This window comes from Zootoca vivipara, chromosome 2, assembly GCF_965207765.1.
Source record: "Zootoca vivipara chromosome 2, rZooViv2.hap1.1, whole genome shotgun sequence".
In the NCBI taxonomy this organism is placed as follows: Eukaryota; Metazoa; Chordata; class Lepidosauria; order Squamata; family Lacertidae; genus Zootoca; species Zootoca vivipara.
The window spans coordinates 11,290,917-11,314,219 of record NC_142584.1 but is presented as its reverse complement, the minus strand read 5'-3'; the positions used below and the strand labels follow the sequence as shown (position 1 = coordinate 11,314,219).

General features: G+C 45.2%; 1 protein-coding gene across 2 annotated transcripts in view; it reads right to left on the bottom strand.

Moving 5' to 3' along the window:
• Nucleotides 1-871: 871 nt before the first annotated feature.
• LOC118077052 (cyclic AMP-dependent transcription factor ATF-7) overlaps nucleotides 872-23,303 on the bottom strand; it is a 101,894-nt gene continuing 79,462 nt past the window's right edge. The window contains exons 5-12 of one of the 2 annotated variants that reach the window (XM_035100341.3): nucleotides 19,740-19,874; nucleotides 18,051-18,208; nucleotides 15,614-15,713; nucleotides 13,921-14,034; nucleotides 12,242-12,394; nucleotides 10,455-10,652; nucleotides 8,470-8,578; nucleotides 872-3,162 (exon numbers count right to left, since the gene is read on the bottom strand). In XM_035100341.3, the coding sequence (XP_034956232.1) occupies nucleotides 2,945-3,162; nucleotides 8,470-8,578; nucleotides 10,455-10,652; nucleotides 12,242-12,394; nucleotides 13,921-14,034; nucleotides 15,614-15,713; nucleotides 18,051-18,208; nucleotides 19,740-19,874 (1,185 nt within the window). In that variant the 3' untranslated portion in view covers nucleotides 872-2,944. The remainder of the gene's footprint in view (nucleotides 3,163-8,469; nucleotides 8,579-10,454; nucleotides 10,653-12,241; nucleotides 12,395-13,920; nucleotides 14,035-15,613; nucleotides 15,714-18,050; nucleotides 18,209-19,739; nucleotides 19,875-23,303) is intronic. The other variant, XM_060272070.2, reaches the window with a different exon arrangement.

The following is a 23,303-nucleotide window of genomic DNA, read 5'->3' as shown; positions in this document are numbered from 1 at the left end:
ATGCAGGGATTCAGTCCTTAGCATTTCCAGCTAAAGGGATCTCAGGGAGCAGCGCTGAAGGAGGCCTCTTCCGAGGAGCCACTGAGCACCTGAATCAACAGTACGCAGTTAGGAGGGCTGGTGGTATGACTAATACTAGAATCAGCTTCAGGTATCATCTCCCACAAGAGCACGGCGTCTGTTAATGAGAGATGTGATACCAATTCATACAGTGGTACCTCGACTTACGAACGACTCGACAACCGAATTTTCCGACTTACGAATGGGGCTAATGGCATCCGAAAGGAAACCACGGTGGTTTTAGATAGCGATTTTTCAACTTACAATTTTTTAGATAGGGTTGCTTCGACTTACGAATTTTTCCGTTTCCAATGCACTCCTATGGGAAATCGTGTTTACGATGGCGTTTTTCGACTTGCGAATTTTTCGACCTACGAAGGTGCCTTTCGGAACGGATTAAATTCGTAAGTCGAGGCACCACTGTATTTTGGATTCAACTTTACCTCAATCCCCTTTCCCCTAGAAAGCAGGACCACGCTGAAGACCTTACCTTTTAATTTTTTTCTGGCATACATTCAACCAGGAAAAGGATTCTGAGATTTTTTAAAATGAAAACACAGCATTGTTGGGCTTTGAAAGGGGCCAAAGGGGGGGGGGGAGTTACAACCTGTCCTCTAGCCAGCAAGCTCCTTTCCTGTTCTATTATCCTTAGAGGATCCTGGCTGCTGCACCTGCTGTGTCTTGTTATCAGAGCTGTCACTAAGGAAACAGATACCCTGTTGGGACAAGTTATATTCAAAGTACTTGCCTCTGTGCATGTTCAACATATCAAATAAGGGGGAAGGCTGGGGGGGGGGTGCAGGATGGAGGACAGAAGACAAGTGACCGGATGTCTGAAATGCTTGCTAAAAGGAAGTCTGCAGACATTTAGAGTAAGTTTCTTGCTGGTTTTAAACAAAGGGGGAAGGAAAAGGAACCCAGGAGGAGAAAGGATAAATATAAGGTCACGGAATAAGTGACTAGAACCGAGATCATGCCAAGGCAAGGAAATGGGTCAAAAAGCAATGATGTCAAGGCCCTGAGAAGCTAGGAAGACGAGGGAGATCATCTACTGTGGAAAATCTGCACAAGTCCCGTCGTTTGCACATTGTGCAATTGATACCGAGATTCTTGAATAGGCTGATGTATATTCTAATGGGCAAATCTGCCAAAACTGGGGTTTAAAAAAGTCATTAATGGTGAACCTTACGCGGTTTGGCAGCATGGTGCACAAAGCCCATTAAAAAGAACAGAATGGTTTCAAATGATTTTTTAAAAAAAAACATATTTAAGAAAGATGAAATGAAGGAAATGTTGGCATTTATGGGCTTCTCTTCTAACAGCAGCAGCAGCATAATTGTCACAGGCTTGCTTCCCGCTTGCTAGGGACACAGGCTAGATATCTACAGCTACCCAGTTAGCAAAAGCTCAAGGCCAACTTGAGGAAAAGACACACGCAACACACACACACACACACACACACAAATGCACTTTGGCAACAAGCAGAGGCAACAGGAAGAAAACTACTCCCAAGTGCCCTTTAAAAATGCCAAGATTTTTAGTTTCCCGTAATATACCCTTGTATAGAAGGTCTAGAAGTCCTGCATTTGAAAGGGGTGGTTGGGAGAAGGTGCAAGTGGGTGCATCATTACTCAAAGCAGGGGCAAGAAGAGAAAAGAGAAGAATGCTCCTCCCAGCCTCTTGCCCTTGAAAGAGACACTCCATGATTTAAGGCCACAGTCTTAGCAAGTTCACAGGGTTAAATGCAACAGACGATCCTTTGAAATGTGCAGGGGTTAAAGGGTTTTTTGAAATCTTTCAAATGTGTGACCTATGGAGAGGCTTCCCGCCTCTCCTTCAAAAGCAGGGCAACTCTGACATCAGCTCAGCTTAGCTTGGCATGAGCAGGTGACAAACTTAGGGCGACCCCGTCAGTGTGCGTATTCTGCACACATACAGATCCTAATTGTTTTGATTTTAGTCAGGTTCTGCTAGATGCAGGAGAGGCGGGGGTGGGTGCACAGAGTGTCAGAGCTCTGCCTTCTGCCCAGTGGAAGCACTGCTTATTCTTCCTAGCAACTGGAACGCCAAGTACTTCCTATCGTACTTCTGACGGCTACCTCCACAGCCAAACCGGGCTAGGAACTGTGCCCGATGAAAAGGTGACCGATTAAGGCACTCCTCCCTGCAGACTTTGCAGTCTGAGATGCGTGCAACAGGTTTTCCATTTCCACTGCGGCAACTACCAACAGCCCCTCAGCCGCAGCAGCTACGAGTGAGGTTGCTTGCTTGCTTCACAAAACGGTCGGGAATGGGGGGGAAATCAAACCTACAAGGTTACGGAGCTTACCACCTCCAGAGCCTTGAGCTGCAGTCCTGGTGTGAAAGTGCAGAATTGAAAGCCAGCTACAGCGGTGGTGATGGGTGCACTGGAAATGTCTGAAAGCCGCGGGGGTGCTAAATTTTTTCATAAAAATGGGCATCACCAGCAAAATGCCACAGCCTCTTCCAAGAGCTGCTTCCCTTTGCTAAAAAGCACCGTAAGTAACCAAGCTAAAGGAGGCTTAGTGTTAGTGGAACTTATACCTGAACATTAACCATTTAAGACCACACTGAGCAAGGCTAAGTGGACTGTTGACTCCATACGACGGCCGATCGTCCCTAAGGGGTGGCGAAGCTGCTGATTTTGAAGCCATCTTTTAGAAACAGGATGGTCATCGTACTACTTTGGGCCAGGATGTGAATGGGGATATACTTAGTTAGAAGCTCCGTAGCTGCCCTTAACTCACTTTTAAGAAAAAACAAAAACAAAAATGTATCCACCCCATATCGATCGAGGGGCTTAGATCAGTCTCTCCAGCTGCAAGTTCTTATTGGTTAGTTCTACGCCACACATTTTGCGACATCATCTGCCAGCAGACTGGGAGTGGGGAGCCATAATGACTTGTGACTGCATGGGCACATTCAGTTCTGTCCTTTGGCTTGCCATCTGAGTGAGGACTGATGTGGCGACGGCTTCGGCTGCAGAGCGGACAGCCAGCCCGTTGGGAGAGACCGTCACAGAGCTGTGCTGGATGACAGGAGCCGGCGAACCTGTGGGCTCAGAACTCTCCTTGGGGCTTTCTGTTTTTTTTCAAAAAAGAGAAAGAGAGAGGAGTTAGGAAAAAGGTTGTCTCTTACCATGTGCTAAGTGCTTAAAGGAGCCCATAGGTCGGTAGATTACAACAGGGCAGCCATTGGGTCCCTTCCCACCATATGCATTTCATCATCTTGTGTTAGGTAGCTTTCTTTTTCTGAAGTACACCCTGTGGGTGGAAAGCAGTAAGACCAGCTACTGACTCAGCAAACGCCACCAACGCATTTTACTGCAGCTTAAGTAATTCAACCAGGTTTCCACAGAATCTTTCTAGCAAATACAGGTGAAGAGACAGCACAATCCACACTGTGTGTCACCTGTCACTGTTGTGACAAATCCATCTTCTGGATATTTTTCTAGAGCAGGGGTGGCCAACTCCCAAGAGACTGCAATCTGTTCACAGAGTTAAAAACTGGCAGTGATCTACCCCCCCCCTTGTGGTTCAGGTCAAAGTTGTTGAACTTTTTTTAGGAAGAAGGAAGACCGATTTTTTGGGGGGAGGGTTCAGGTCAAAGTTGTTGAGTTTTTTCAGGGAGGAGGTAAACTGTTGAGCTTTTTTAAGGGGAGCCGCAGTTGTTCAGCTTCTTTGGGGGGAGCCAATGATCTACCATTGATCTACTGCAGACATCCAATGATCTACCGGTAGATTATGATCTACCTGTTGGACATGCCTGTTCTAGAGGAACGCTGACATGGTTTGCCTCCTTCAGGATGTACAAGGTAGAGATGGAGGAGGAATCTGCCCTACTAGGATTCCAAAACAGATCATCAAGGCAGATCATGACCCAGATTGGACTGGTGGCCCTCCTCAAAATCCACAATTGAGTGTATTCTGATACGAGGCAGCCTGGGGGTTATGCACTGCCTCTGCTTCACACCCGCTTTAATTTTTTTTAAATAAAATCGGATATCCATTCGCCCACAGCCTGAACAGCATGCACTTGGGGCTTCTTGCGATGGAATATGGTGATATTCTGTCACTCTCAGGGGGAACTGTATAAAAAAAACCCATGGCTGCCCCCCCCCCCACATAAACACTGCAGGATTAAATACTTTATAAGCTTAAAAGAGACAGGGAGAACGGAGGTGGCATGCCAACTTCGGGCCATCTTGCAAGTTTATTTTTATTTTTAAGTGTGCATTTCTGGGTGATTTTTGAAAGGCATTTCATTAAAACTCCACCTGTAAACAGAACGGGCTAAGTCCCCTATGAGAACCTGGATGGACCAGACTTTAACCAGTCCTGCAATCACTATAATAATAATAATAATAATAATAATAATAATAATAATAATAATAATAATAATAATATATTATTTATACCCCGCCCATCTGGCTAGGTTTCCCCAGCCACTCTGGGCGGCTTCCAACAGAAAAATAAAACACAGTAATCTATTAAACGTTAAAAGCCTCCCTGAACAGGGCTGCCTTCAGATGTCTTCTAAAAGTCTGGTAGTTGTTTTCCTCTTTGACATCTGTTGGGAGGGTGTTCCACAGGGCAGGCGCCACCACCGAGAAGGCCCTAGTTCCTAGTTCTAATTCATCATACTAGTACAAGGTATGATGAATTATTTCCAGCACTGTGCCTTCTTAACGTTGCCTGCCACCTTCTTTCAGCAGCAGCTAAACATGACTACTTCACAGTTCTGGAAACTATTTCTCAACATCCGCCACAAGAAACAGCAACAAAATTATCAGGGCATATATATGCGGCTAGAGGTTCATCAGCATGATTTCAGCACTCGTTATGGGAAGAAGAAGAAGAAGAAGAAGAAGAAGAAGAAGAAGAAGAAGAAGAAGAAGAAGAAGAAGAAGAAGAAGAAGAAGAAGAAGAAACAAAAAATACCAAGCCTGTGTTGCTTTCTAGAACAGTGTTTCCCAACCTTGTGCCTCCAGATGTTTTGAGACTACAATTCCCATTGTCCCTAGCTAGCAAGACCAGTAGTCAGGAATGATGGGAATTGTAGTCCGAAAACAGCTGGAGGCACAAGGTTGGGAAACACTGTTCTAGAAGACCTACGAGAAGCTCCAGCTTACTCAAAACAGAGCTCACCCTGCCAGGGCAAGACCCCCTGTTTCAAGCAGCAGACACCCCAGTAGCTTTGAACAGAGCTCTTCTCCATTGACAACAGCACACCTGCCAACTCAAGAGGGCTCTATTTCAAGTGGGATGCGGGAACCCTTCCAGCTCAAAGATCCAATATTCTATGTGAAGTCTTAGAACATGATGTGGAACATCATGGAGGATTCAAGCTTGTTGCTTCTTTAGAGAGAAACCTTTCCTGGAACGAAACCTGAAAATGGAGACGTGATAAGTGCCTTCACTCGGAATCCACTGTGAATAGCACCATCTGTTGTCGGTATACATCCCAGAAAACAAGCTAGTACAAACACACTTATTGACTTGTGGTCAAGCTCAAAAGCAGGGAAAAACTGCCATGAGCTGCTACTTTTGTCCCCAAGAGTGCACCTGTGTACCCAGAAACACAGGAGGAAAATCCAGCCTTACAATAGGTACACGACAGTGCTGTTTCAAACCAGTATTCACATGCCATTCAGCATTATTTACTCAAATTTTGAGTTGACTTTCATGTCCTATTGAACAACAACAACAAACCTTTAGGACAGTGTACTGCAAATCCTGTGTTGTTTTGCCTTGTTGTCTCCTTGCAGATTATGGTATTTTGGCATTCCCAGCCTAACATAAAAATTACTTGCAAGGTATCACAAATACAATAACCCAACTGTGCATGAGGAAGCTGTAACTCCATCCATGCTCTCTGGCATTTTTGTTTAAGGAATTGCTTAGTCACAAATCTCAATAATAAAAAAATACTGTGTGTCTGTGTGCATGTGCAAGAGAGAGATAATTTCGTTTTTAATATGCAGATGCAAACTGAATTTCTATTCCTGCAGCAAGCAGACAACAAAGACTAATAATACGAATGATAAATTCTAAATGGTAACGGGCGTGGTGGTGGAGGAATCATGCTGCCTTCTTGCATTGTACACAAAGGAACAGCCTTGGGAGGCAGAAGAGGGAGTCAGTTTGGTTTCACTGCCACATTTCTCAAACGGTGAGTCATTGCAGTGAATAAAAATAAACAGCATATGCCAAGAGCTCTGCAAGGCGCGAATGTGTGTTCACTGCAGGCAAGTGGCATTTCTCAATACCCACAACAGTGATGCCTTCTGCAGCGCAAACAGTCTCTTGTCTTGTGTATTATTGTTCCCTCTCTCCTACCCTCTTCTGCATCCCCCCCCAGCCAAGCTAAGCTGTTTTGCCAAAATGGCACTATAAATATTAGGCAAGGAAGGATCCGGCCCAAAGTCTCTCCTGTCTCAAGCATCAAAGGGTTACAGAGATCCCAAATCTTACTAACTGAACTGATGCAGGAGACTTCAAGAACCCAGGCTGTGGAAATGGGGTGCTTGAGTCGGGGGGGGGGTAGATAAATAGATCAGGGGTGAAGAAGCAGTTTAAATGAAAGGAATGGAGGCAGGAACACCTCCCCTGCCCTATTCTTCTATCCCATCAGAGTTCTTTCCTTCCTGATAGTTTCCTCTTTATTTTTCCTGGTTCTTTAAAGTAATCTGCTGTGCTTTTTTGTAATCTCAGAACAATTAAGGGAACATTTTTTAAAAAAATAATAATAATAACAATTTATTGATTCTTTTTAAAGCATCTTTTTCCTGTTGTATGGCATGGGAAAAAAGAAGGCCCTCCCTCCCCAAGTTTCCTTCTCTGTGTACGAGTGCACACACATACTATGGTCACAAAGGAATTGCCTTCACTTTCTTTCCAGAATAGCAGCTTTAATTGTCTGTTGTTCTAAATCAGGCTTCCTCAGACTCGGCCCTCCAGATGCTTTGAGACTACAATTCCCATCATCCCTGACCACTGGTCCTGCTAGCTAGGGATCATGGGAGTTGTAGGCCAAAAACATCTGGAGGGCTGAGTTTGAGGAAGCCTGTTCTAAATAAATTAAAATAGATAAATATCTGTATCACCATCAAATCCAGTGGGGTTTACTTCCGAGTACATCTGCACTCCGGATTGGGAATCTGAGATAGCCTTGTGAAAATTGGAGCAAGGAAGTCCTCATTTCAGTTTAGCTAATCCAGGACACATTTGTTTCTGTCTCCATCTGTTATTGCCTCTGACTCCACTTCCAGCATACAGATACCCAAGGGAATAGGGCCCTCAACTAAGAAAAAGGTTCCCTGTCCCTGGTTTATTCCCTGCTATTACAGCCCAGCTAAATTCTGAGATTCAGCCAGAGATTTGGGGAGCTTATGTTTGAGCAGCTAACCTATAATAACAACAACAAACAACAACTGTAATAATTTATTATTTGTACCCCACCCATCTGGATGTCTCCCCAGCCACTCTGGGCGGCTCCCAATCAAATATTAAAACAATACAGCATTAAATATTAAAAACTTCCCTAAACAGGGCTGCCTTCAGATGTCTTTTAAAAATAGGATAGTTGCTTATTTCCTTAACATCTGTTGGAAGGGCGTTCCACAGGGCGGGTGCCACTACCAAGAAGGCCCTCTGTCTGGTTCCCTGTAACCTCACTTCTCGCAATGAGGGAACCGCCAGAAGGCCCTCAGCGCTGGATCTCAGTGTGCGGGCTGAATGATGGGGGTGGAGACGCTCCTTCAGGTATACAGGACCAAGGCCGTTTAGGGCTTTAAAGGTCAACACCAACACTTTGAATTGTGCTCGGAAACCTACTGGGAGCCACCTCGAGATCCCTTTTCTATCCCTATGGCTCTCCTCTTCCTGCCTGGCGGATTGATCTAGTTAGTTCTTATGGAATAGAACTTAACTCTACTCTGGCTTCCTAGTGATGAACCTTTACAGTCGTACCTTGGTTCTGGAACACCTTGCAACTCGAATGTTTTGGCTCCCGAACGCTTTAAACCCAGAAGTGAGTGTTCTGGTTTGCGATCAATTTTTGGAACCCGAACATCTGACGCAGCTTTTGATTGAGTGCAGGAAGCTCCTGCAGCCAATCGGAAGCCGCACATTGGTTTTTGAATGATTTCGGAAGTCGAACGGACTTCCAGAACGGATTCCATTTGAGAACCAAGGTATGACTGTATTTGTTTTGTTTCCTTTGCCCCAAAATTTGCCTTGGCTGCTGCTACCTCCTTGGATGTTTCTATAAGCAGGTGTAAATAATTTGCACATGTTGACTTCCAAGGTACAACTGTATTGAGATTGAAACATCTACACAGCCTACCCTCTTTGGCCCTGCAGGCATGTTCAGAGGCTCCCCACTTACCGAGATAACCTTGTGTTTTCTTCTGTAATGCTGTGACAGGGCAGTCTTTGTGAGCCAACAGAAGCTGTTTGAGTTGAGCAACTTCATTCCGTAATAATGTAACTTCATTCTGCAGGAAAGGAAACATTTATCTTCATTGCATGTGCTCTCATGTCCAGCCTTTCAAACCTTTGTCCTTAATTGTTTGGGGTAGGTATTGTATAAAATGGGGTGTGTGTGTGTGTGTGTGTGTGTGTGTGTGTGTGTGTGTGTGTTGTGAGTCATCATGATTGAGCCTCTTGCTGGTTACCGGCAGCAGGAAATGCTCCTGATCTTAGGGAGCTTGACTCTGTGCTTAAGCAGCGCTTTTGCACTGCTGAATCTGGGAATGACAATCCGGGGGGCGGGGGGGGGGGGCGGGGAGATCCCTCAAACAATAGTGCATTTTTAAACATAGTAAAATTGCAATATAAAATGCTCTAATTATTAAAGAAATAGCTATCCACTTCAAGTCCATGGGATAGAGTGGGCTAAAATCCACACATGTGCAGCTTGCTAGAATGTTTAAAGGCACACGTTTCCATCATTGAAATACAATGAAAGCCAAGCCTCTACGCAAGGAACAGATTGCAGATTGCAGCTACTGAAGAGCCACAGCACCAACTGGACATGAACCCAAGGGACACCCCCCCCCACACACAATACTTCCAACCTTTATTAATACAGTTGCATGGAATGTGACAGCTATTCTTAGGTTCTAGTATGCAGGAGTGGCCTCTTACAGGTCATAGCTTGCGTTTAAAACATCTGAGCAGAAGCTGCTTGCATTTGTTACCCTCCCATGGCAGTCTGTTTGAGGCACTCCAAAGATAACATTGAAGGCACTTATGAAAGGGTGGGGAGATTAATTCAATGAACATGGAGAGAACTCAGAGGAGTCCTTTTGGGTGAAAAGGAAGTCCTTGCTTCCGTTCTTCTTTCACAGGGAGACAGGATGTCCACCGCTGGATTAGGTCCCCTTCCCAGGGACCAGCCTGGCAAGGCCAAAATCTTCTTCCTGGAAGTTGGGATCTTTCCAAAACAGCCAAGTAATATATGTAGTGGGAAGAAAATCCCACAGAAGAACTGCAAACCAAGAGGCCCCTAACTACCTCCAGCAGCAAATCAAATTAGGTCAAAATTCCATAAAATATGGAATAAAACATGAGAAACTGGCCTTCCAGGGTTCAGTGTGGTGGGAAAAGTGAAAGCAAAAACACTCTGCATGCACTTAGGCAAGGATTTGAGTCACTGCAGGGTGGGCAGAATGTGCTACCTGCTTACAAGAACAGAAGACCACCAGGTAGGAGGACATTCAGTGATAAGATATTAAAAAGGAGAGCATCCCAGGGAGGGAACAAAACTCTCACACCTTTGCTGTAATTGAGCCCTAAGGCTTAAGGACCCTTTAAAGAACTCTGCACCCAAAGGCTGCCTTTGCTGATGTGCAGATGTCACTGAAAGGTATCCTTTTGCGTGGGCTCTCTCCCAGAAGGTTGAAAAGGGAGCCATTCCGTAACCAAGAAAGCTAGAAACAAAATAGAAATAAAATAGAAATATTCCTTCCAGTAGCACCTTAGAGATCAACTAAATTTGTCATTGGTATGAGCTTTTGTGTGCACGCACACTTCTTCAGATACACTGAAACAAAAGTCACCAGACCCTTATATATAGTGGGAGGGTAGGGAGGGGGATTACTCAGACATTTGGTAATAAGTTGCAATTCTGACCAGGAATCACAAGACAGAGAAACCAGTAGGAGAACACTTCAATCTCCCAGGACATTCTATACAAGTTCTCAAAGTAGCTGTCTTATTGCAAAAGAATTTCAGAAATAGACTGGAAAAAGAAGTTGCTGAATTTGAAGTTGGAGGTGAAAGCTAAGCAGATTGTATTTTTGTGTGTGATTGAAATGTGGATATCTGTAATATTGAAAGAAAAGTATTTAATATGTTCCAAGCACTTACACTTAGTTGGATGTTCTGCGTTGTGAGCTCCTCTGCCTTCTTCTCCAAGGATGACACCCAGAGCTTGCGCTTCTGGCGGCAGCGGGAGGCGGCAGCCCGGTTCCGTTCCAGGAAACGCTGCCTGCGTTCGTCTGGATCTTCGTCCATTGTGCGCCTCCGCCTGCCTCCTGTGCTAGGCGTGGGCTGAGCTGGGGAAACCTGGGGTTGAAGAATGAAAGAATTGCCGAAATTAACGAACAAGATTAATTGGGCAGTTTGTGCACTCTCAGGGCAGCCCATTAAACACTCAGCGGCCAATTAGTAACAACACAGAACAATTTCCCCGATTCTTGATCTCATATCCTCACAAATTCTCACCAGGACATTTAGGCAGAATAGCAATGTAAGATTTGTGCAAGTGACTCAAATATTGATTGTGTTCATGCTTTCTTTCTTTCAACCCAGTAGGGACTGTGCCATATGGAGTAATAATCCCGTAACCCTTTAACCTATTTGCTTTGCAATTCTTGTTCTGTGGGACCAACAGGGACACTGAAACCCTTTCCCATTATTTCAAGAGAACAAAGAAAACTAGCTGCCAAGAGCAAAACAGATCTGCAGGTTCCCACCTTAGCTCAGCCCCACCAAATGGGCTTTATAATTATGCAGACCAGTTTACACTTTGCTACTACTCACTGTCAGTCAGGCAGCATATGGATAGTAAACTTCTGGAAGCCTGTCTAGCTGACAGAGCAGGTGGTGATTTTGATGGAAAGCTGGCATTTGGTGAGCTGGCAGGAACAAATGGGGTGCATTTAAACCCAAGTCATTAAAACAGGAAGAGAGAGAGAAGATCTGAAAACATTGCTTCTATATTCCAGATTGTGTCCCAATTGCCTGTGGTGCCTAACTGGTAACTGTCTGGCAGCAATGGTGACAGAAGCAACGGGGTGAAAGACGTAGCTTCTCTGAAGGGCAACAGGCTTCCTATACCTGTTCAGGGGATCTGGAACTCAGTGCCCAAAACATCTCAGATTCTACAGCTAGAAAAGCCAAATCTGGCAACTGGTGGGGAAAGAAACCCCATACAAATGAGTTATATGCATATAACATTTCTATGCTTATTTTTACTTGCAGAATCAACAACCTTGGTTGTTGGCAAATGGGAAAAAGGAGGGTTGGGTCTCACTGGTGGTGGTGGTGGGGTGGCAGAATGTAGAAATACAAGGCATCTACAGCGACATAGAATATGAACTGGGAGCTGTGTGGAGTGATGTACCATCACTTTCTGGCTACTAAAAGACGGACAATACTTCTTCTTTTTTTTAAGAACGGATGGTAGAATGCAAGAAGAGGCAACATTGGCTATGGTTACATACACATCACACTACTGTCTGTAGCAGACGGATCAGTCAGGTTTTTACAGTGTTTCTAAAGCCAGCAAAGCACACCTGACTGTGTATGACAATGGGAACCAAAGGTGAGAGAGGGTAATTGTGCTTTTGTCTTATCAATTTTCAACTCCTTTTAAGTTCTCATGTTTCGTTCCGAGCCTCTATCTAGAAGCCACCCAAACAATTCCCCCTCATTCCTCCACAGTCGCGAATACTCGAAACTTGTTCTTTTTACACAATGCCTCTGAAATTGGTAGCAGCCAATGGATTTCCCACCAGATGTCATACCACAAGCCGGGAGTGTGGCTGCAGCCAAATCAAATTCAAATGCCCATGGTATAGCCCCCCCTTCCCAGAACATTACAGCTCCCCCCTCCCAAGTCCTGCTTTGATGTGTTCCAGCTTCAAGCAGACCTGCGGCTGGGCTGGAGAAGGTGCATCAGGGTGCTGGATGAGTATCTGGCCCTGTTCAGGATGAGACGTCACCATTGTGCTTGCTGAACCCACCACCATGCCACTGCCATTTAGTGAGGAAGTAACTCCTTGCGTCAGGCTGGCTTTTAGCCTCTGTAAAGGGACAAAAACCAATACAAAGTCAGGAGAGGCCCAACCATTTATTTCTCTTTTACCGACAAACCCCCCCCCCCCGGGTCTCTCTTTACTACTACAAAGATGCAGGCTGTTGAGAATGAAGCCTGGCCAGACTCTTTAGGAGATGCTGATGATGATAGCCAGGTTTCTATTTCAAGGCAAGACATTATGATGATGTCAGGACACAAGCTAGGTGCCAGCAGAGGGAGGGACCGTACATGTAGTTACCATTTTCAATGAAGATCACAGGCAACTTGCAACATCTAGTCCCAGCTAAAACTGACAACTGAGCTAAGGTAAAGGTAAAGGGACCCCTGACCATTAGGTCCAGTCGTGACCGACTCTGGGGTTGCGCGCTCATCTCGCATTATTGGCCGAGGGAGCCGGCGTATAGCTTCCAGGTCATGTGGCCAGCATGACAAAGCCACTTCTGGCAAACCAGAGCAGCACGCGGAAACGCCGTTTACCTTCCCGCTGTAGCGGTTCCTATTTATCTACTTGCATTTTGACGTGCTTTCGAACTGCAACGGGAGCTCACCCCGTCACAGGGATTCGAACCGCTGACCTTCTGATCAGCAAGCCCTAGGCTCAGTGGTTTAACCCACAGAGCTAATGAAGCCTAAATGTACATCACTGTATTTGCTCATGACTCTCCAAAACACTCCATTGTTTTTGTGCGCTACCCACTCACCTCTCTTCACGCCTCTCCCCACCCTTCTGTTGTCTCCCACTCAGTTTCTAAATTCTATTTACTTATAGCAGCTTTTTGTTTTGTATTGAAAATGAAGGGCAGAAATTCATTCATTTTCATGTTTGTTCCCTCTTTTTCCTACTCTCCTCCCCAAGGACTGTAGCACAGGGACACCGTGTAGCAGCAGTGAAGAGCAGGCTGAAAGACTACTCTGTGAATCTGGAAATCATAAGAAACTGCAGGTTACTTCTGTGGACAAGCATTCACATTGCCAATATTCACAACTACCTTCTTCCATAGTTTTCATAATATATTTTGGGCACTGAACCTTCCTGACAGTGTCTAATATCCGCTAGGGGAAAAAATGAGGGGGCTTCATAAATGTACCTAGGTGTCACAAGAATGCCTGGGTTGCCTCCATCTGAATGTTGCTCTCTGTTCTGCCCTTTCCTTATCCTACCCTTTTCTACCCCACTCTCCTTTCCTTACAAGGATATACGATATCCCATCCAGTTACAGACTATGCAACTTGCACCGGCAGACTACAAATTGCTGTCTTTTAGGGGAGAAGGTAAAGTATACGGCACTCTCTTTTAACTGCTAGCGGTTTCAGTATTTGCTTTAGAACTTAATAAAAGTGTTAACAGAAAAACAACAACCCGAAAGTGACCACGTGCTTTGAGGTTATCCCCCATGAGATAACTGTGTTAGGGGGCAATGTCGGGGGGGGGGGAACCATGGCTGCATCTCATTTCCTAAAATCGTACTATAGGCAAGCTTGCCGATTCTGTTGTTATCTAAGGCAACTCACCATTTTAGCTTCTGAGTGCACTGGAAGGCCTGATGGTGAAATGGAGCCGCTGCTGATAATTGGAGGGCCGGGAATACCAGGAATGTTTGGCACCACAGATATAGGCCTTGCCAGCTATAAGTTGGAAGGGGAATGGAAAACACCTTGTATAAGTTAAGCAGTTTTGTTGATTAACTCCTACAGTGAAGGAGAAGGGGTGGGCGAGAAAGCTTGCTTGATAAGCTGTACATGTTAGAAATCTAATCACCAGTGTTTGAGAGATAAAAAGAAACAAACATTGGAGCAGCTTAATAGAGCAGAGGAGTACCAACGGCAGTTTCAGAAAAGTTAAGATATTGCAGGAAAGAGAAAACACCCAATGCTTTCTTTTGTTTCCTCTGAACCATTTCACGTATTGTGCTGCAGCAAATCTCAGCACTGAGCTACGGCCAATCCTAGATCTAATATTCCCTTTTATGCTTGAGATTTTTAGGTGCACAGTATCTTAAATGTACACTGCAAAACGGTAATGTGCAATCCAACCGCCAGAAAGCTTTTGCCATGAAATTGGGTACTTCTAGCAACAAAAGAGTAGAGTTCTGGATCCAGGCCATCTTGACTACTAACCCCACCATATCAATTCAGTAGTATTGTGCTTGGAGAGCAAATGTGGTATAATGGCTTTAGGGGGGCTTTGGGCTGAAGATGCCCAGGTTTAAATCCTCATTCAGCAAGAAAACTCGCTGGATGATGTTGGGCTCATAATCCTCTCTCAGTCTAATCTACTTAACAGGGTTGCTATTGTGGAAATACATAACAACAATATATAAACCTCACTGAACTCCTCGTACTAAGTGCAAGATCAAAACTGCTACTAATCATTACAATGCAGAGAAAAGCTTCCGATGACACCCTTGGGATTTATTTTCCTTTCTGCAATTCTTTGTGGGGTGCACCACACTTTTTGCATTTTTACGATGGGCACACTTAACTTCCATAGGAGTTGAAGAGAGAAAAAGACAGGCGGCCAGTATTTCTGAGATAACCTGGAGAAAAGGCAGTAAGTGCCTAAACTACAAAATCAGGAACTCTTAACATACTAGATTTAGAGCTTTCCCTCAGACAATTCTCATTTCCAACACATGGCATAAACTTTCTGAACACTTAAATAGATGAAAAGTACACCCACAAAGAAACAGAAAAGTGGATTTGCATAGCACAGTCAGCAGCAGAACCAATGCAAACTGCACCAGAAGGTACTTGCATTTGTCAATCACATACCCCAAGAAAATTCATTTGCAGAAATAAAAGCTAAATAACCATTTCATGCCCCGAAGAGGCCAGAGAGGGAGTTTTTCTGGCTTGGAAAGGCCAACATGTTCTCTGTAAGCTTGAATGATTTCAGCATAGAGCTAGCTAATCAGAGAGCCTGCAGTTCCCAGCCTTGGAACCAACAGTGTCTGCCATCTGCTCAGATGGAAGTTTCAGTTTTGAGCCTTTCCCCCCCAGCAATGTGATTGGCAGGTGCTGTTAACATGCAGGCTGGTGGCTCCCTCAACCCCCACATCCTCCCTGCTAGCCCGGGCTTATCTCACATGGAGGGGCAGAGAGAGAGATGTCAATTTTGCAAATTAAAGTGCTCGCATATGCTCTACAAAGGGGAAAAACTGTCCCTTCCTTTGTCAAAAGCAGCCAGGCTGGAAGCTTCTATTACCGATATGACAGAAGGCATCTGAACGGGAGGGCCAGGAAGGACGGGCATGGTCTGTCCATTCACAAGGTGCATGACAAGTGGTACAGAGCTGGTGGGAGATCTGGGAGAAAACAAAAGACAAACACAAAACATATTGCAGTCCAGTTTGTGTGTACTATCAGAAATCCCCTGCCCAACACATTTCAGACACAGGTGATTCCTATGTGACACACAGAGCCCCCTTCTGCTTCCTAAACTCTGCACTGAAAAGCTGGGCATCTCTGCTCTGGCAATAGCAGAGTTAGCAAATGTAATACCATATTCTATGCTGGAATATACATGGGCTACAAAAGCACAGGTGCTCCCAGCTCACATGGATCTGCTCAGGTTTAGACAGAATGTGCAAAGATATTCAAATTTCCTGATAATTGGCTTGATAACGACAACTTTCGAACCAGCATCCATCACTTGAGCCTATTATGGATTAGAGAGATGTGCAACAGAGAGAGAGAGAGAGATGCTTTTCAGCAGAACGCCATCTAGTCAGGTGTAAAGTTCACTGGCCTTTCAACGCCAGTGCATGTGCAATTACAAGAGTAGATGGTCAAAGGGCCACGTATGGTTGGCAGCAGCATCTTAAATAGGAGCCATACTTACTGAGGTCTCAAGTTGCAGAGAGAGAGAGCTCTCCAGATGTACCGGAACTGCTAGCTGAAGGAGGCATTTTGAGATTGTAACATTGGGCCTACTGTGAAGGTCCATTTCCTGCAGAGAACGGAGGGGGATCCTTGGAGGGCCAACCCATCCAAAGATCCCCTCCTCCCTGCAGAAGTCATTTCCCAGAGAGAGGATCCATCTCAGGGCCAAACTAGTCTTCATATGGCAGAGACGTGAAACAACCTCCTAACGGATCTCATATATGGAAGAAAAGCCATGGGAGGTCACATAGCAGTTGTGGAATAGCCAGGAGGGGGGCTGCTTAACGCTTCCCCTTCTTGGATGGGGTGTTCAGCATTAAAAAATAGCTGAGAGGGGAATAATTGAGTAGCTACCATTTCTTCACTCAAAAGTCTTAAATGCTGTGGCTCTTATTCATTTTTTAAAATACATCTATCGTGTATGTACCGTGTTTCTCCGAAAATAAGACACCATCTTATATTTATTCTTCCTAAAAAACAACAACACTATGGCTTATTTTCAGGGGATGTCTTATTTTTTTATTAAGTATGGTACAGTTTAACCTGCAAGGTTAAGCTGCCTATCACTATGTCTTATTTTCGGGGTATGGCTTATATTCCTTGAATGCTTAAAAATCCTGCTATGGCTTATTTTATGGCTATGTCTTATTTTCGGAGAAACAGGGTATACATGTATTACATCTACATGCATTTGCTGCAGTTTGGCCCTTGGCCTCCGGGAAGGAGAGGGGGAGAGGTTTTACCTCCCCCATGACAAGAGCTGTTCCTTGGTCAGCTCTTAGTCAGGAGATGGTCCTAGCTAGATCTGGAAACCCGAACAAGCCACAAATTCAAGTAAGGTGGTTTTCTAAAGTTAAAGAGAAGGAGCAAGAACAGTTCAAGTAAGGGTCCAAGAAGCTGGAGCCCTTTACAGAAGAAGACTGCTCAGCCTTCCTCTATTCAAGGGAAGGAGACGGTAGGAGTGACACGGGAGACCTTTTTAAGTAGACAGATACGAGGCTGGAGCCTTAACTTGCGGCAAAAGTGTTATGCATGAGACATAGTTTAAGTCTGATGGTTCTCCCTGTCCCTTCTCAATCTTTAATTGGCTGTCTCTGTGTGTCAATTCTTCATGTACTAAATTATTTAACTGTCCCTAGGATCCTATTATATGCCTGTTGTCTTTGTCCATGGAGTTTTCTTGGCAGGGATACTGGAGTGGCTTGCCAGTTCCTTCTCCAGGTGGATCACGTTTAGTCAAAACTCTCCACTATGACCTGTCCATCTTGGGTGGCCCTGCATGGCATAGCTCATAGCTTCTCTGAGTTATTCAAGCCCCTTCGCCACGACAAGGCATTGATCCTGAAGCTGAGGCTCCAATACTTTGGCCACCTCATGAGAAGAGAAGAATCCTTGGAAAAGACCCTGATGTTGGGAAAGATTGAGGGCACTAGGAGTAGGGGACGACAGAGGACGAGATGGTTGGACAGTGTTCTCGAAGCTACGAACATGAGTTTGACCAAACTGTGGGAGGCAGTGCAAGACAGGAGTGCCTGGCGTGCTATGGTCCATGGGGTCACGAAGAGTCGGACATGACTAAACGACTAAACAACAGGATCCTATTTCCCCCTTCATGTCTGCTCTTGTGCAGGTTCATACACAACTGGCAAATTCTACAAAAATCTAAAATCATGAGATTTGCAGGAGAAACTCCTGGCCATTCACTGATTGCCCAATATGAGGCCTCTTAACCTCCCCCCACTCCCGATCTCCTTACTTACCCAAGCTGTCTGTTGGAAGGTGGAGCTTGGGTGATGACAGAAGTTGGAGAAGGGAGAGTGGGATGCAGAGGATCATATCCTAAGTGCAGTGGAAGTGACCCAGGGCGTACAATGGTTGGAGTAGGCGTAGAAATGATAACAGGCTTTGAAGCACTCTCCTAAGAAACATGCACATACTCAATGAATGCCAGGCACTATAATTTTGTGGGACTAATAATGCATCCCTCCTACCAACCCTCATTATTCCTAGGACCACCACTCCTGGGAAATCTGAAGCACAGAAACTTAACTTCAACTGTACCCACAGAAACCAAAAGTGCTAAATCCTGTGTCGAGCATGTGATAATAATCACACACTCATTAGGCTGAAATTTGCAAGAAGCAAATAAGCTTTGTAAATATACAATAAATTCAACAGTAAAAAAGGGGGAGACACACAAAGGAAGGAACCCAAACCATTCACATCCATTGCGACTAGATATAAATTATGCAAGTATTACATCGCTTGCCATCAAAAGGGACACCTAGTTGTTTTAAAATCATGTGTCATCATACCAGATAATTTATTCTAATTGCAAAATAATAGAGAAGTGTGGATGGATGAGATTTGCAGGGCACTGCAGGATACATTGCAGAGGAGAAATGAAGGCCATTAAAAGTTACAAAGCTCTTCCATTTCACCAAAGTTTCTTAACGACTCTCAGAACTTTGAGCAGAAACTCCCTTTATCTTTTCAAGTGTCTCACCTGGGACCTTCAATCGTGATGAATGCACCAGGACTGGAGTAATCTGGGGTGGCTTCAGATAACAGTGTGCACCATGGCATCTTCTTACTAGGCCTCGGCAATCTCACGTTTTCTGTATGTTTGTTTCTGTCTACTCTGCTCACAGTGAAGCCAGAAGGTGCAGATTGCTACCTCTCAGCTACTAAGCTTGCAGGGACCCAGAATAGTGAAAATGGTCCTCTGAATCCAAGCCCAATGCCTATCAAGGGAGGCAAGAGCTTTAAAAATAGTTACCACCAACCAAGCTTCTACAAACTTCATTCTGTCAAAGCTTTTTCTTACTCTATGGGCCTGCTTCAGGCGCATCTTGCAGCCACCCCCAGCCCATGTTGCTTGTGGGAATATGTGGGGGAGACACAAAGCTGGCCATCATTTGCATGATCAACACACCTTTCATGTGTTCACCCACGAAATGGAGAAGCTGGCTGTTACAACTGGCACTCTCAGGGCCGTCTCAAGCACCTCTGGCGCCCTGGTGCGACAGATCCCTCCAGCGCCCCCCCGCCCCGTTTCCCATTGCGACGGGCGGGCGGGTGCAGAGTGGCTGCCGAGGGCGCTGCTGCGCGGAGGAGCAGCCGGCAGGTAGGCGGGCGCAGCTGCGCGGCAGCCCCCCTGGCGGGCCAGCACCGTGGCGCCCTGCGCCACCCAGCCTGGCCGAAGGGGCGGCCCTGGGCACTCTAATGTCATTAGGGAAGTCTAGCAGTGGCCCTCTGGGGTGGGATGGGGCAAAAGGACACATTCTATTGAATCTCCTACAACTATGCCAGTATATAACCATAAAAGATAATGAACACATATCTGCCATTTCTGATAGAAGCGGGTTTTGTTTTTGTTTTTAATATAAATTTAAGAAGTGGGTGAATGTCATTAAAAACAGATGAAAAGACGACTCACGAAAGCTCACCTTCTCCTTGGCCTGCGGTGACTGTGGACTCGCTACTGGACTGTCTGGAGGGGAAGAGTCCACTTCAACTGGTTCTTCCTCTTTTATTTTGATGTCTGGGGTAGAAGGTAGAGACATATCGAGGGGTCCAGAAGACTATAGAAAAGCAGAATACATACTTTAGTGCTTTGCCATCAGGCTGCCTGTCTGATCGTTCACCTTCACCAGCCTCAGGCTTCCACTAGCTCTTGCATGCTAAGAGAGGCAGCACTCAGAATACTGAGACTGCATGTCAATATGGAGCGCTCCATGGAGAAGCAAAGATACCATGTATGGTGCAGGAGCAGCTCTGCCCTTCACTAAGGTGTATTCCTTCTCATCCCAGGTGAAGGCCAGACTGCGTGGTTTTTCTAGCATCTCATTTTTAAAAAAAGGAATGCAGTATTTTTGAGATTCTGCAAGTTAATTCTCACACAAGCAACTTCCCCTGAATTTTTTCTTCCGCCAAGCCTTGGCAATATGAAAAGAAAGCTAAAATGCCTGTCGGTCACAAAAGGCACTTTCATTCGCAGAAGCGCTGCAACCCACTATATAAGTCATTTTTGAATTATTGCTTGATTTATCAAAAGCCAACAAGAGAGCCATACGAGTTATTGCAAATCTATGACCAGCCCATTGTAATAAAACCTCACCATATGCCTGAACCTGGAACCATGCCACCACACCTATTTTCAACAGCGCTACATGGCCTTTTCCAATTTTATTAACAGCAGCTTGTTGCCTTCGTAGATCAATGGGTCAAAGCAATAGCAAAAGGAAATGGCAAAGCTAGGGACTTGGGGGTGTGCGCGGCAAAGCAGGAAAGAGTGAAAGCTCATCAAGTAGTCCTCAAGCAATCAAAAACAGCACAATGCTTTCTCAGGTTCTGGGATGGAGCTCCTCTGGAACAAGCCAAGAAGATAAAAACAAGGTATAATAATGAGCGCTGGGAAGAAACAGGCAAGAGAACATGAGGAGCAACCCATCATTTGGTGTATTCAAGTCAGGGAATTGCTTTTAGTGGCTTCCTTTATCCCTTTGCTTCTTTAGCACAGGTTCAGAGTTATCTTAATTTTAAAATTAACGTTCTCCAAATCTCAGGCAGGGTCTTTCCACATTGCCTGATACTCAGTCCTTGCCTGATACTCAGTCCGTTGTTGTTGTTGTTGTTGTTGTTGTTTGTTTAAACTATGGATGCCAGGGAATGAGCCTCTTGGGGCTTCCTCCTTGCAAAGCATGGAGATAAACCATAGTTTATCTTATGAATGCTACAATTCTGAATATTTTTTTTTGTAGAAATAAAATGCCACTGATTTCAGAGAGAGCAATTTCCAAGTGAGTATGCCGAGGAAAAGGTCCTGAAAGCCACTCCAGATTCTGGAGCAAATTTATTTGCGTAGGGTTATAGGCTTGTTAATTTCTTGACAGTTTAACACCCGTACACTTGAGAAGAAAGTCATGAGAGTTGTGCACTGTAAGTTTAGGGAGCCTGAAGGAGGCCTTAGCAACCGAAGGCCCCTGGGCCAAACGTAGCCCACTGAGAAATGTTGCCTGTGTGGAAAATGGACTTGAAAGCAGACCATTTTATGAGAAGCCACTTAAAGTGTGGGCCACCACACTTCTCTTAGAGAACTGGTATGGACATGGCCACATCCTTTCTGCAGTTCTGTACAATACACACTACAACAGATTCTTATATTCCCTGGTGGAGTACCAAGTGGAAGGTCACTAGCCAGGAGACAACTCATTGGGAAAGTTGTGAACCACAGCTCACTCCACTGATTCTGCTGTGACAGGCCAGCTCCATCAGGCATCCTCTCCCCTCAATGGTCATTTGGGGGCAGCCACTCCAGCTGCCTCAGTGGGGGGGGGGGTGTTAGGAAGCAGGTCTCATTTCATGAGCTTTGCTGAAGGCCCATCTCCATCAGGTACCTCCTTCCCCCAGCTGTGCCAGCTGGTCATCATAGGAACATCTGGTGTAGGAAATTGGTGCCCAAGCTTTGATTTTGATTTTTTCCTTTTTATTCTCACTATCTGTGTCCCTTGCACGTCATGTTTTTGTTTTAGATCATATGCCTGCGGGTAGGGACTCCCTTGTTTGGATTGTATGTAAGCTGCTCTGAAGCCTTTTTTGGCTGAAGAGTAGGGTACAAATGCTCTAACTACATAAAACACGGTAAATACAATCGTACCTTGGAACCTGAATGCCTTGCGAGTCAAACATTTTAGCTCCTGAACCCCGTAAACCTAGAAGTGTTCCGGTCTGCGAACGTTCTTTGGAACCCGAATGTCTGACGCAACTGCCACAGCCAGGGCCGGATTTAGGTTTGATGAGGCCCTAAGCTACTGAAGGTAACGGGGCCCTTTATATGTCCAGCTGTCCTTTGTCAACAACAAAGTGTCACTGTTTTTTGTGTTGAATATATGCTATATGGTAATTTATGGACCTAATAGGTATCTAAAGCCATTTGCACATAACAAAATAGGAGCCTACACAACACAAAACACTGTTGCTGTATGTAGGTTTCATTTTATTTGTTTTTTATCTTATGTTTTTGGAAATGTACATCCAGGGTTTTTCCCTTTAATTTTTTGGGGGGCCCCCAAGAGAGTGGGGGCCTAAGCTAGCTATAGCTTGTTTAGCCTATACGTAAATCCGGCACTGTCTGCGGTTTCCAGTTGGCTGCAGGAGCTTCCTTGGTTACTTCAGAAGTTCATTTTCAAATTCATTTTTCCTTGGTTTCCAAATGTTTTGGAAGTCAATGGAATTCTGGAACGGATTCCGTTCGACTTCCAAGGTACCGCTGTATGTTAAAATGCAGACAGGAGAGGAAGCATGAACTATGATGAGAGGAGCTACTCCAACAAAGACTTCTACATATATGTCTTTGAATAGCAGTACGAAAGCACATCAAAGTGCAAGTACATAAATAGGGACCGCTCCGGTGGGAAGGTAAACGGCGTTTCCGTGTGCTGCTCTGGTTCGCCAGAAGCAGCTTTGTCATGCTGGTCACATGACCCGGAAGCTGTCTGCGGACAAACGCCGGCTCCCTCGGCCTATAGAGCGAAATGAGCGCCGCAACCCCAGAGTCGGACACGACTGGACCTGATGGTCAGGGGCCCCTTTACCTTTAAACATCACTACACACATTTTAAAATTAAGGAAAAAGTTTAAAACCCTTTAGATCTCCCAGAGAGAACCAACATATACCAGTTAAGGGATTTGGGGTGTGTGTGTTCTGTTTCAATGCCCATTTCATCAAGAAGCTCACTGGCCAGTTATTTTTCAGATTAAACCACTTCACGGGCTTGTTCTGAGGACAAACTTTGGGTGAAGGGGAGGAGACAGCGATGTCACCAACCTGAGCAACTGGGAGGATGGAATAAACGCAAAACAGCCGCCTCCCTTGCTACATGTGCTTCCAGATGTCGTGCCCATTGTGCTTCCTGCTGCGTGCCAAGAAAGCACCTCAGAATCTAGGAGTGAATGGCGCAGGGGTTGGCATCCCAAATGCATGGATTACACATGACTAGCGCAGTGACTGG